Source organism: Lates calcarifer, linkage group LG24, assembly GCF_001640805.2.
Source record: "Lates calcarifer isolate ASB-BC8 linkage group LG24, TLL_Latcal_v3, whole genome shotgun sequence".
NCBI classification, from domain to species: Eukaryota; Metazoa; Chordata; class Actinopteri; family Centropomidae; genus Lates; species Lates calcarifer.
This window is the reverse complement of record NC_066856.1, coordinates 2380414-2394386: the sequence shown is the minus strand read 5'-3', so window position 1 is coordinate 2394386 and position 13973 is coordinate 2380414. Positions and strand designations below refer to the sequence as shown.

Below are 13973 nucleotides of genomic sequence, written 5' to 3'. Positions count from 1 at the left end.
AGCTGAAAGAAACGCTTGGTGACATGGCCTGATTTCACCTCTTTTAAAAGAAACCACAGCAGAAGACGGAAGAGTTGCCTGCTGCTTTGCAATATGAAGTAACATCATTCTTACCCCAGGCACAGGGATGTGTATGTCATACTACATATGCTATACAGCTGAAGCAGTGGCTGTGTCAACAAGAATGGACCGATGTTATCTATACATGTGGCTCAGCAGGTCTATATAAGTGGCTTCAGCAGGCTCTTATGCACTTGTGATGCTGGAGGTTCAAGACTACCTGGTGACCTTTATTCCACACTGTCACCTCTCAGACTATCTACGCTACACACACACACACACACACACAGAGCACTCTAACCCAAACACAAAGGATTACATTTAATAAGTCCGGTATGCATAACCATTTTCAGTCTGACTAGCTTGCACTGTAAATATTCTTCACCAACTCCACTGATTGACCAACCTTACATGACAACCCATTCACTTCAGTGAAAGCTGTTCACACTCTAAAAAGTAATTCTGGGGACCTTTTACAGCCACTTAATTAAATGCACAGTTGTGACATAAAAATTCTGATTTATTGATGCAGATAAACCTTCAAAGTTGCAAACATTATTTTTGATAAGTTGTGTTGAAACAATAATGTCAGTAATTATATCAACTTAAAATTGTATGTAATTTAAATTCAAATTACTGCATTAATTTGTTTGAAACAAATATGAAGTTGTGGTAACTGGCTTAATTTTTCTCCACCTTGGTTCAGGATTTTAAGTCCCCTCCTCGACATACTTAACATAACACATACTTAAGACTATGTGTTAGAGGATCTGTACTGTATCTGAACATATATTTTCAATGTGAGTATTATTTCGTTTATGAATGAATTCCATTAAAGCAATGAATTTGGACATATTCTCGATTTTGATAAGACCAACAGTGGACTTGTGTACAAAGCTGCAGCAACTAATACAGTTGATGGAGTATGTTCTACTACACATAGGTTAGCACTAGCAGTACTTAGCAGTATAATCTGGCCATCATAACCTTAAGCACAGTGATGGGTAAAAATGATAAAGTTACATTTGACAATTCTGCTCAGCCTATTAGGTCTTTTCATTTAGGCTGTGGAGAGTAAAATCATGATTACATTTGTGATTCTGTCAGTATCACCCAGACATACATGTACAGTAGATCCAGGATTTGATCTTGTGTGAGAGGAGCTCCAGGTAATGGTGGAAGTCAGTACGGAGCATTTACTGATGGCATTTATTATAAATAAAATGATGTTGTTGTTTTCTGGAGTATATGCATATTGCTATCATTCTCTATGTTAATGACTTTAAGATGTGCAATAATTGGTGCAACTGAAACTTAAAATCATGTATTCATAATTATCATAATTGAGTACATGACAAAAAAAAACTTTTTCATTCAAGTTGAAAAAGTAGTTGGAACAACTTAATTTTAATGAGTGATCAACTTAAAAACTTGTGTTTATTCTAACAATTCTTAAGTAAGTCCTAATTAAAAATATATTTAATTGTAGAGGAAAAGCCAATTCCCCTAAATCAATATAGTTTGTTGGATGAAGATAATTTCAGTAGAAAGTAAAAAAAAAAAAAAAAAAAGGATGGAAACTGTTGTGTTATTTATTTATTTATTATCATTTTGTTGTATTGATGTTGTTGAGCCAACGTATTGATTTTTAGAGTGCACCAGCACATACTCAGATTGAGACAAATCATCCATATATGTGTATGTGTCATGTATATAGATATCAATACTATGCAATCAGAATTGCAATAACCACTGTTGCATTAATGTTATTTCATTCCTTGCCTGTAGACATCTGAAATGTGCTTTTGTCATTGATACTGGCATTTGTGTTCATATTGCAGTGTGTCATTTTTTTTTCCAGTTTCCATAGGATTGCTTAACTGAAAACAATCTCCACACAATAAGCTTTAGCACATTTAAAAACAACACAATTACTGACTTAAATGATTATGCACTTAAAAAGTTAATTACCTTACTTACAGTAAACACAGCAAGTTTTTCATGTCACACAAAACACTAGTACACTGACCAACAGACTACAAAGTTGCTAACAATAAAGGGCTGTGGTTCTCCAGAGCAGTTTCCAATGGAAAAAAGCACATACTGTGGTTACACTGGGCAGCTCCCCACTGTGAGGGATTATAACTGTGTAAGTGGGAAGAAGGGAGTTGCTGAAAAAGAATAACAGTGCTCAACAAATCTACCCTGAGTAAGTGAAGTTCAAAACCTAGGAACCTAATAAACAAGCAACAACAGACAATAAATCCAAAGCCCCAGAGGAAAATGAAATGAAAAACTGCTTGTCGCCGCCCACGAGCCTCTAGGCAGAGCAGCGGAGGTGAGGATAAATTCCGCTACCACACTGAGTCTGCAGAGCCGACTCTGGTCCTTACAGGCTAATTACAGCTGACTACAGCAGAGTGTGTGTCTGTCAAGATATATGTGTGGGCATGTGTGACTCTGAGTATCTCTGTGTGTTCTCATGAGAGTGTGATTTCTCATTTTGTTCTTCAATAGTCTCCATGCTGGGTCAGGACATTCACACTTTCTGGTCAGACTGTGCATCTAATTTCAGCAGCAGGAACACCTTTCAATATTCAAGTACATATCCATACGTTTACTTGAATCTGAGATCAGTCTGTGTGTCTATGTATCAGTCAAAGGGGACTTTTTTTCTGAGCAGAAGCAGCTGCTGATACTTCAGGGAGAACTAGTGAAAGTGCCTTATTCCAGTGAAATGTCCTGCTTGTCATTATCCCCCTATTCCTGCATCTCTCTGTCAGAGAGGTTGAGTCTTCCTATAATGGGTCAACTATACCCCACTGGACAGTTAACACCCAGGTTATGATGGTTGTAGTGGCTCCAAACTCTAGTTTAGTACATTGAAAAATGTTTTTGTATGCTTTTTATGTTTTATGTATGTTAGCCATATTCACAAACATTCTGACCGGTGCTACCAGAGTGAACATTAAATCACCTGAAAACAATTAAATTCACTCAGGCTTGAGTACTGGCAGCATCTACGTTACAGTACATTTATGACTCAGTGTAGCTTGTAGAGAGGAGACAAGCATCATTTTCAGGATATTTCTGCCTCTGCAGGTAAACTGAAGTACTCGATACGTGGTGTAGAACGGTGTAGTCATAATGTAACCCAGAGCTGCAATATGGAGTTAAGTCTGTCAGCTCAGTACTGTGGTACTTCCAAAATAAACTACAGTTCAGTTTCAATACAGACTTTACATTAGTACAATCAAACAATGTAAGAAAGGTTTGATGGTTTTACTCTCAGACTCTCTCTTCCTCCACCTACAGAAAACAGATCCCTTATTATACGGCACTGCAAAAATCAAATAAGGCTCCATGGATCCATGAAAATGTTCAGGAACTGCTTCACAAGGCAGATTAATACCAGTATCTAGAGAGATGCACAGGAAATACAAGATAAATCCACAATGTGTGAGGTGAAGGCATTACAATGTCTGAGAGATAATTATGAGAGACAGCCACCCAGACACAATAGTCTTCAATCTATGCCAAAAGAGGCTGCATTCACTCACAAACACATATATACACAAATGCATACACACACACAGACAAACATAGTAATTAGTCTTTGATTTCCCCCGGCAGTGTTCTGGTACCAGGGGGCAGCTGCTGGGACCCTGCTTTAGCCTTGGCTAATTTCACTCACGGCTTGATCTCGACCCAGCACAGGTGCCCACTTGGCACCCAACCACCGTTGCCATGGCAATGCCAACTTCAGGGGCCAAGAAAATGCCAATTGTCCAAGGAGCCAAGGAGCTCAACCACAGGAGCCATGGATGTGCTACTCATTATAAACAGGCCATATTAACACAAGTAGAGCAGGCAGTCAGTTTCAATTAGGATGTCTCTTTTCCTTCACTTGTACATTTGGCTTTTTTCTTACATCAGTGATGTATACTGTTATTCCAAGGCTGAATATCCATTTCCACAAAAAAAGACATTTTCTGTGCAGCAGATGCTACACAGATAATACTGTAAGGTTGCTATAACTTGGGCTTGAGTGCCTCTTTGTGGTTTACAAGTGTCACTGCAACATCCATCAAGCTTCATGTCCATGCCACATGCACCTGCTGTAAAACACACTACACTGAATCGCTGATTCAGGTACTGCTGTAATGAGCTTTTTTTGTTTATCACCCCAAAGGATTCACCCTTTGCCCCTGCACTCATTAAACCCAGGGGATCAGCTTGCTTTGACTCACCTCTGATAATGAGGGAGATCGAGACTACGAACATCAAGGGACCCAGCTCCTGAAATCATCTTCACTTATTTGTTATCAAGCTCCCTTTGGACAAAATCTAGACGACAACTTGCACACTAAGCAAGCTGAAAGTTGGACGAGGCTCAGTCTAGTGTAAAGGGTTAATGCTATTTGAAGTGAGGGGGAAATCAAAGCAATAAAAGACTCCAGAAAATATGTTCTGCCAAATCAGACAAATACATTCCCTCCACATTACAAATTCATAGCACTTGATTACTTCTGCATGTGTTTTTCTTGCACAACCACAACAGTTTTGAAGTCTCATATGTCCAATCAATCAATAGCCCAATTTCCCTGCAATGACTATTAAAGTTTAATCTTATTTGATCTAATTGGCCATATTCATTCCTTTATAAACTCATTTCAACAGACACATATTGTGAATTTCTTACCTAAGGCCATCATCTAACCAGGAGACATTTTAATTGCCTCATTGCCATCTGGTGTATGGATGAAGTGTCTGTATCACAGTTGTTTCCAGCCATTTCATAGCTATCAGAAGTATTTTTTCACACTGAATGAATTTTCAAAAGTCTAACCTAAGGCTCTCAGCTAGACGTTTCCACCTCCTTCCTCTTCACTAGATTAACTGAAGCATTTGTATGATGTTATTTCATTTGCCACAGGGCTCATTCAGCCCTGCTGAAGACTTAAGAGCTGCCTATAACGGCTGAGAATTAGCTGCAACAGCTATTATGTATCAGCACAATATGTATCTGCAGTGCAAGGCCCCTTACATAAGTGTCTCATATCCAGATTTTAAAAAAACAGATGAGATTTTACACATACACTCACTGAACACTTAATTAGGAACACCATACTAATTCTGGGTAGGGCTGCCATTTGCTTTCATATTAGCTTCAGTTCTTTGTGGTGTCAACAAGATGTTGGAAACAGTTATGCTCCATTTTGAAATGGCTGTATCACATCATTTCTGCAGATCTGTCAGCTGCACATTAATGCTACCAATCTCATGTTCTACCACATCCCGAAAGGTGTTCTAAGGTGCTCATTTAAGACACACCCTACAGATTCTGGATTAGCCTAGATTCAGATAATCAAGAAAAATATATTTTATACCCTGGCTGTTCCCATGCCAATCTACTACTTCACACTTCAGGCCAGATGGTGGCGGTAGTGCACCAAAAAGTTCACTCCTGAAATCTGCAGACTGCTATTCAAACACACATCAGATTTACATCACTAATAACAGACAGGGTGGCTAGGGCCAATCCCAGCTGACATTGAACATACTAGCCTAGCTGACACTGGACACTGGTCACACTCACAGGCCACAGGTCACCAATTAACCTAAACGTGCAGGTCTTTGGACTGTGGGAGGAAGCTAGAGTATCCAGAGAGCACCCGCACAGGTACAGGGAGAACATGCACACAGAAAAGCCCCAGGTGAACCCCGGCTTGAACCCAGAACCTTCTTGCTGGGAGGCGACAGTGCTAACCACAGCACCATGCCACCCTCAGGGAAACTATGACCTAAGCGAATAGGACAGCAACAAACCATCAGCATTTCATAAGAATTGTCTTTATAAGGAAAGAAATGTAGACAAAAAGTTAAACTTCCCACTAGAACCAAACCAAAACTAACCCAACTGTACAAATACACTCTCATACTCCTCATGCATGTGAAATGGAAATTAGATCATCAATGTGAATATCTGTGGAGCAGAGACAGACAGGCTGCAGCATGCAGCAATTCTATGACTGAATGTGAATCACAGTGTGATAATCTAACTGCTGAACCTGAGCCAGGCATCTCACATACCCACACACACACACACACACACACACACCACACCACACACACACACACACACACACACACACAATACACACACACATACCTAAGATTTGAACAGCCTGGGTGCTCCCAATGTTAGAGGGACCGAAACTTACAAGTGGCAACAGTAGTTTCAACATTAACTCCCCCCTGCTCTGTTTTTTCACTATGTTGCCACAGTGACACACAGCACATGTGAGGCCATTGTACAGTACCATCCTGTTTATTTGTGTTTCAACAGAAAAAACAAACAAAAAATAAAGTTGCTAGAGAAATTTAGAAATTGCTTTTTTTATTGTAACATGATGCTTAAAAAGTGAAACAACTAAAGTGATTTATGAAGTAAAACAGATATTTATACGCAATATCACATTTAAATATGAGAGAAACAACATAGGTCTCATGTTAATTTCACTTTGGTGACAGTCTATGCTACATTTTGCTCGTTCAGTTTTTATAAAATAATTCATAGTGACCTAAAGGTAAGTGTTCAGTTTATCCTATTACACAATGTAAAAAGTTAAGCGTAAGAATTTCACTTGTTCAAACAACAGTTTGGGGTTGAGTTGAGATAATTCCATTTGTGTCAATCCAATTTAAACTTATACTCAATAAAATGGTCCAATGTGGCAGTTTACTCAGCATAGTTGTAATATTATCTTATCTGTTGGCTATTTTCAGTAATAATCTAAATGCAATCTAACTAGCTACCTACCTAAAGGGAAGGGTAGTATCAGAAAAAGTAACTTCATGAAAAAAACAAAAAATGGTAAGTTGTTGGTTTATAAGTTTCAAAAACAACTTTGAATGCTGCTAACCTACAGTACAGGCTGATATTGACAGTACATGATACAGGCTCACGTCCTGTCTAATAGCCCTACCTGAACTGTACAAACCTGGCATACTATTTTTCAAAGTGCAGACAGGAGGAAAAGCAGGAAGGTGTATATAAATAGTTAGAAGACTTATGCTGTGTAAACTATGTAAAGTCAACTTAGGTTAGAGATACAGCTCAGGTGTGAGACCTCGTGGCGCAACGGTAGCGCGTCTGACTCCAGATCAGAAGGTTGCGTGTTCAAATCACGTCGGGGTCAGTGCTTTTTAAGGTAAAAAGGGACTCCACACTGTATTAATGCATCACATTAAAACTGTCAGCTGTGTGAAGAAATCTACACAAAGACTTTGTGGCACATATGTATGGAATTAAATGGATTACATGTGGCTCAACTGCACTACACAAGCACGACACTTTCAGCTTCACTGTCAAAATAACAGCAAACACCAATTAATCACTAGGAGATAAATAGCATACCTTGATGAGTCTAAATGCCACTGAATGATACAGTACTAATGGATCCCCACTTTTGAAATTAATTATAGTTCTAGTGAAAAGCCATCATTTCAGCTTTTTATAGCTAAAAGTCACTTTCAGGACAATCAATTTAGGTTTTAACTATTTTTATTCATAAAACTAATTAGAGTTTTATTAATTAGAGAGACCAGTAGACCAGCAACAGGCCAAGAACACACCGGAGCAAGCACTACATCCATAAGAACACTGCGTAAGAGCAAAGTTGTCATTAATGGGTTAAAATGATCAGGTCTATTTAACTGTGAGTCTGTTGGTAGATTAAACAGTAAAACAGGGATGGAGGCAGTAGCTGATGAGAACTGGACAGACTGGATTTACTACTACAACTATATACACACACAAAGAGGCAAACACCCACGCACACCAAGATGAACTCATGCATGCACGCACACACGCTCGCACCCCCCACCACCACCCACACCCCAACACACACACACACACACACACACACACACACACAGAGGTTTGACAGTGTAACACAAAGCTGTAGTATATCACTATACAACTATACTGACAGGATATACTGATGGATTATAAGAAAATAATCAAAAATCAACTGTTATTGTGACTGTACTTGGTCTTAACTAAACAAGAAGGCTAAATTAAGTTATAAAAGGGTAATGAAATTAAATATTGTCATCAGTGAAATGGTAATGAGCCCACACAGCCACCAGGGGGAGCAGGTATTCACAGCACCACAGCAGATGAACATAATGAGAGGAAGAAAATACTGTATATGTACATAAGTAAAGTCTTTTTTTAGCTCACTATAACTGACAAAAATATAGTTCTTCCTTGTTTGCTTTTTTGTTTTTTTTCTTGTCTGAAGAGGATCATAGGGGATGGAGGAGGAGAGGATGAAATGAGGTGAAATGAGAGGAAAAAGGAGAGAGGAGTGTTTCAGACAGCAGGTGCAAAACAGCTGCTCTCACCACTGATCCCACCTGATGCGTAACCATGGCACCTACCATGCAGTCATTATAAGGTGTGTAGATGCACATGCACACATACTCTTCCTCTCTCTGACACACACAAATTCTCATTCATGTACAAATGCAACCAGAGAGCATCTTCAGTTTTCAGTCAGGCAGACCGACTGCTCACTGAACTGCTCTCTGATGTCAGGTGTGGGAAATGCACTACTCAACATGAAACAACACGACAAAAGTGGGATACATTTTCACATTTCACAACAGTGATAACAGCAAGTCCAAGACATCAGATATCATGAGAGAACTGCTGACAGATAGCAATCAAAGATAGCACTTTCATTTTAAACCTTAATGTTTCATCACCACCAGAGGAATGTATTCTGATCCTGCTGGCTTCAAGCTTAGTTATCTGTGAAGTGATGAGAACACCAGATAAACCATCCATTTCACAACTACACCAGGATGCACTACAGTGAGGAATAGTGGTGAGATGATTATCACCATTGTACTACAAAATGTCTAAAATATAATTTTATCATAATCTACCTGTTAATACTTTTTTTTTTTTACATTTTTGGAATTGAATACAAGAATGTATTCATTCGCTCATCAGTCATCACCCACCATTCATTTCATTCAACTATTTTAAAAACACTGGCTACAAATACTCATTTAAGCCATTTCCCACTCACAAAGACACAGATGGGGTACAGCTCACTAACTGACTCAACATTAAAGTCAAATAGTGAGTGACTCAGGTGTAGTCAGCACTGTTCCCATGGGAAGGATGCAGTGGGATTGTGGGTAATCATTTACAGCTGGTCAACTGGGTGGGGTGGGTAGTGTGGCATCACGCTGCCTCTGACAGATTTTGCCCACACACTCTTGTGTTGGCAGATTTAGAAATACACACACACCCCACACACATCAAAGCGGAACCCTGAATATACCACAGCAGACTACACTGTACTGTTCAACCTTCCACAGCTCTGAAAGCTAAGGAGAACTGCCAACAGGTTGAAATGATTAAATATGGTGGTGTGCAGTAGTTTACTGTTTTGTAATGCTTTAGCAATCATGAGACAGTAAAAGCAGACAGGTGTAATCATAAGCACATGTCAGTGAAGCTGTGTGTTGTACCGCCAGAGCTTTATGCAGCATCAAAGCTATTTCAGCACAAGGAAAAGGTGAATGGAAATGAGAAGAGGACGCGACAGTCTGGAAAATAAACAAATACATAGAACATGCAATTACACACACACTTTGACTTACCCTGTCTTTGTCGTCCACCACATCACACAACATATCATCCAGGTCCAAAATGCCTCCATCTCCATGTTCCAATCTGTGGACCTGCACCCAGTAGCTAAGGTCCTGAAGAAAAAAGAGAGAGTATTAGCTCAATAATGAGATCAGCACCATATAGACTAAGGATTTATAGCCTTATGTAAGTGAAGCCATATGACATATTAGCATTGCCAGGCTAAAGGAATTAGCAGCTTGCGTCTCCTCAGAAATCAGCTGATCTAATCACCATGTGGTTCATGTAATGATCCAGTCAGCTGGCACACAGAGGCTGTGACATGGTTATGGATTGACATCATGATAGCAGTTATGAAATATTTTAATCCCCTGCTGGATGGCCTGCAAAATAAGCATATGGCTCAAACATTTCTTCATGTGGGAGTAGAGGAGGGAACAGATGTGAAACAGACACAGCAAGAGGTTTCACATTCATAAGTCTTATAGATTAATGCAGGTGACACTACTCCTCTGCTCTCCCACATTCAGTTAAAAACTGACCGCACTGACCTTTTCACATCAACATATGAATATCAGAGAGAATGTGGTGCAGACAAAGTCCCACATCAACTCACTTTATTTCTGGTTTATGCCTTAGATTCTTACTACACATCATGCCAGTGTAACCAATCTAATATGACCTTTTTAAGTATTACTGTTCTCGAACTATGATGAAATACTGTATGTTTCTAATAGTAATAATGATCACAGACTTGGTCCACTCCTCTATTTTAATGTCGTATCGGAGTGTGTTTCAGTTCATATAAAATGTTTGAGGAGTGAAAATGCATCATTGTATGTCCAGATGTGCTATAAAGACATAATTACATACAGAATATTTTAACTGTATTGCACAAGCATATTCACAGGACAAACTTGTCCAGGTAAAATCGCATTAATATATTGCACAGCCCTTCAAAGGCAGAGAGCAGTAACTATGGAAGCAGTGAAGTTGGACACAAAAGGGTTTAAAGCACAGGTTCAGGATTTTTTGGGTCTCTCTTAAAACAACAGTGATGTTCCCACTTGCATATGAGAATAGGTTTTGGTTGCTGTAACTGATTCTACTCATATCCACCCTGAAGCTTTTACCCCACAGTGCAACTACACCAAAAGAAATAGGGGTCAAAATGCTCAGCCCTTGTTCCGCGCAAAAATGCGCTCCAGAGTTCAGCTGAGGTTCAGATGTCCAACTAAGCTTCACTGACGTGGCATCTTTCCAAGTCTATTTGTTTATCAATCTTTAAAAAAAATAAAAAAATAAAAAAAACAGACGTCAAAAAGTATGATTCAGAGCGTAACCAAATTTTAAACAAATATGTAGTTTTTGATACTTGTCTCTATAGGGAAGTATAGCTTGAGGACAGTTTTTAATTGTGCAAAGCAGTTTCACGTAGAGGATGAATGTAGGACATTCTGTAAATACTTTACATATAGACAGATATTATCAAAGATCCCACTGATGCTTGATATTCAGCAATACAAAGTCTCATTCTCTCTATTTGTCCTCTTCCTCCTTGCCCTCCTAGGCATGATGGCCCAGTCAGTCTAGATGGTAAAGAGCAAACACTCAGCTCAGGGACTGTCCCTCCTCATTGTCCTCCCCATGTTAGGAAAGAATCTGTTCTCTCTTTTGTCTCTACTTTGTTCTCACTCTATTCTCTCTTTTCCGCCATGCCTTCTCCTCCAAACTGAGCTGTCTTTGGCTCTGTGGTTAAATGCCTTCATGCACAGCTCTGTTGTACTGAACTCCACTGTGGTTCACCAGGCAAAATTGTCCAAATCATGAGGGGAATGACTGTGTGGTATTTTCCTTCCTTCTGAGATTATTAGGAAGGAAAAGATGGCAAGTTTATCAGGGACGTTCCCACAAGACACGTCAAGAAAAGGGAAGGAAACACAGAATTGTGTTTTTATTAGTAGTTGGGGCATTAATTAGGGCAATTGAGAGAACAATACAACATTGTAGTCATTACAGAAAGATATAGAGGTAATGTGTGTGCAGTATAATATAAACTCTCTCATGTGTTGGTTCACAATAAAAATTAATGTAGGGTTGTTTGACTGGTTAGCCTAGCTTGAAAGCAGTCCAACGTGAGAGATTTGTTTCTAAAACTACACTATAATACCACTAGAAAACACACAGAAAACCCAGAGGAAGACAGACAACATAAATCTACCATCTCTGGAAGTCATTACAAACCACACACTGGCCCTCAGTATTAAACAGCAAAAAAAATCTTTACATTTTCAAATGTTGACATGCCCCATGTTATTTGGCATCTTCAACCTCAGCTTGTTTCTCTGATGGATTATGAGAAACAAATATGATTCTGAGAGAAGCTCAGCCACAAAACATAATCCCAGAAACTCACTTGGGAATGGCGGGAAAGTATCTGGTTTTGACAAATACTGTTTAGATTTGATTTGGCTAAAATAGTGTAGAAGCCTTACATCAGAGGTACTTGGCCTCCCACAAGCAAAAAGCAATACTTAAAAAGTCTGTGTTTAAAGACTCCTCATTATGGAAGTACTAGCAGATAATTCCTCACTGGGTGGGAGTGGGATGGATTTTGTGTTGTGGGGGATATCTATGTCCTGGTAGTTTTTAACTGATGCACACACACGACTTAGTAGTTTCAAGTTCAAAATCTGTTTAATAAGGGTCTGCATAACCAAGCCGTCGCTAACATTAGCACACATTGTTTCTACATGCCCTTGCTTGTTTTTAAGTTGGGATTCCTTCAGTGTTCATCCTGCAGGAGGTTTTTAATGGGAGCTGAATTATCCACGGGGGGGGCTCATTGAATAAAGGAGTTTCATATTTAAAAAAATCAATGTTTCACCATGACACGGACATGGGGCGGTGAGAGGGGCTGTTTGCTCAGCTCGTTTCTCTGTTTATTTAAGATCCAGACATCCTTCATCTGGTTTAAGATTAGCATTATAAGAATATACAAAGTGACAGTGATGTGACTTGAAACATTCAGAAAGTAGTCGGGTGAAAATGTTTTAATGTCCGGCTACAGCTCTGAAAAAGAACTTGGTGGAAACCAAGAAAACAGCAATAACAACCGCTGCATGGACAGCTCTCATGCTGGAGATTTTTGGTCACTGTCACCGTTACATCAGTGGTGACCAGAAGATTTCAGGTTCTGTGCTTTAGACTCAGCACAGACGAGACACTGCTGAGAACTAGTCTGAGGCACATTGTTGATGTTTGGAGCTTGGGGGGTCAAGTTAGTGCATCTGTACACTACAGTGCAAAAAACATGACTTGACACGACAATATATATGACAATATATTATTTTTTTGGTTTGAGTGGAGGGCACGTGTTAATAATGATGTCACAACTAATCGACTTAAATTGATTTGATTAATCGACTTCAAAAAGTAATCAAAATGCCCATCCCTACTTAATATCATTCATCTTTCTCTCCAGTCCTGAAGACGTTTGCTACTGTTAAAGATATGTTTTTTAATACTGTTTTCATGCTAATTCAAAACATGATTTATCTTCCCAGTGATGGCTGATAATCTCATTTGTTCCCCCTGCAGCTTTACACAAGGATTCTGTTGAACTAAGTCATATGATCTCAATAATTTGTAACGGCATTTAAAACAATAACTCTAAATAGAAAGATTAATGTCTAGAATATGCTTGCTAATGTGGAAATTCTGAGTTTGGCAGTAGTTTAAGAGCAACCTAAAGTGTACATTAGTGAATGAACATCCATCACATCTATCACATTTAACACATATGAGCTCCATCAAACATAGTATGAAAACCAGTGCAAACATACTGAAGAGAAACAGAGGGAGCAGATCCTTCCAATAAAGAGTGCATTGTGACAGTTATTTGTATTACTGTAGTGTACAGTAACAGTGGACAGCAGGAGAGTTGATACAGTGTTAGCACACTCAGCAGCTCATTTTGTTACTGTCACCTCTGCAAATAAAAAGTAGCTTTCTGACTTTTTAGACTCTGCTTTTGCATTTCTCTACAGGTCTTTTGGACAGTGGAAAGACAATCTGCCAAATGGGTTCATTATCATATTACCTCCAAGCATCCGAAAAGATATTGCAAGTCTCATAAAGTACTTCCAAAGACAGACTGGAAATTCAGCTTTGATTGTGGCATATAGCATTATTATCTCTGTATTAGGCTTGAGATCATTTTTACAGTGGAAACATCCAT

At 39.1% G+C, this 13973-nt stretch overlaps 1 protein-coding gene and 1 non-coding gene across 2 annotated transcripts in view; one reads left to right on the top strand and one right to left on the bottom strand.

Moving 5' to 3' along the window:
- The window catches only part of LOC108898296 (partitioning defective 3 homolog), a 310889-nt gene that overhangs the window by 265725 nt on the left and 31191 nt on the right, over window positions 1–13973 (bottom strand). Inside the window, exon 2 of the mRNA XM_018698248.2 lies at window positions 9745–9846. Within this exon, the coding sequence (XP_018553764.1) occupies window positions 9745–9846 (102 nt within the window). The remainder of the gene's footprint in view (window positions 1–9744; window positions 9847–13973) is intronic.
- trnaw-cca (transfer RNA tryptophan (anticodon CCA)) lies at window positions 7191–7262 on the top strand. Its single transcript has one exon. It is a non-coding gene; the product is annotated as a tRNA-Trp (tRNA).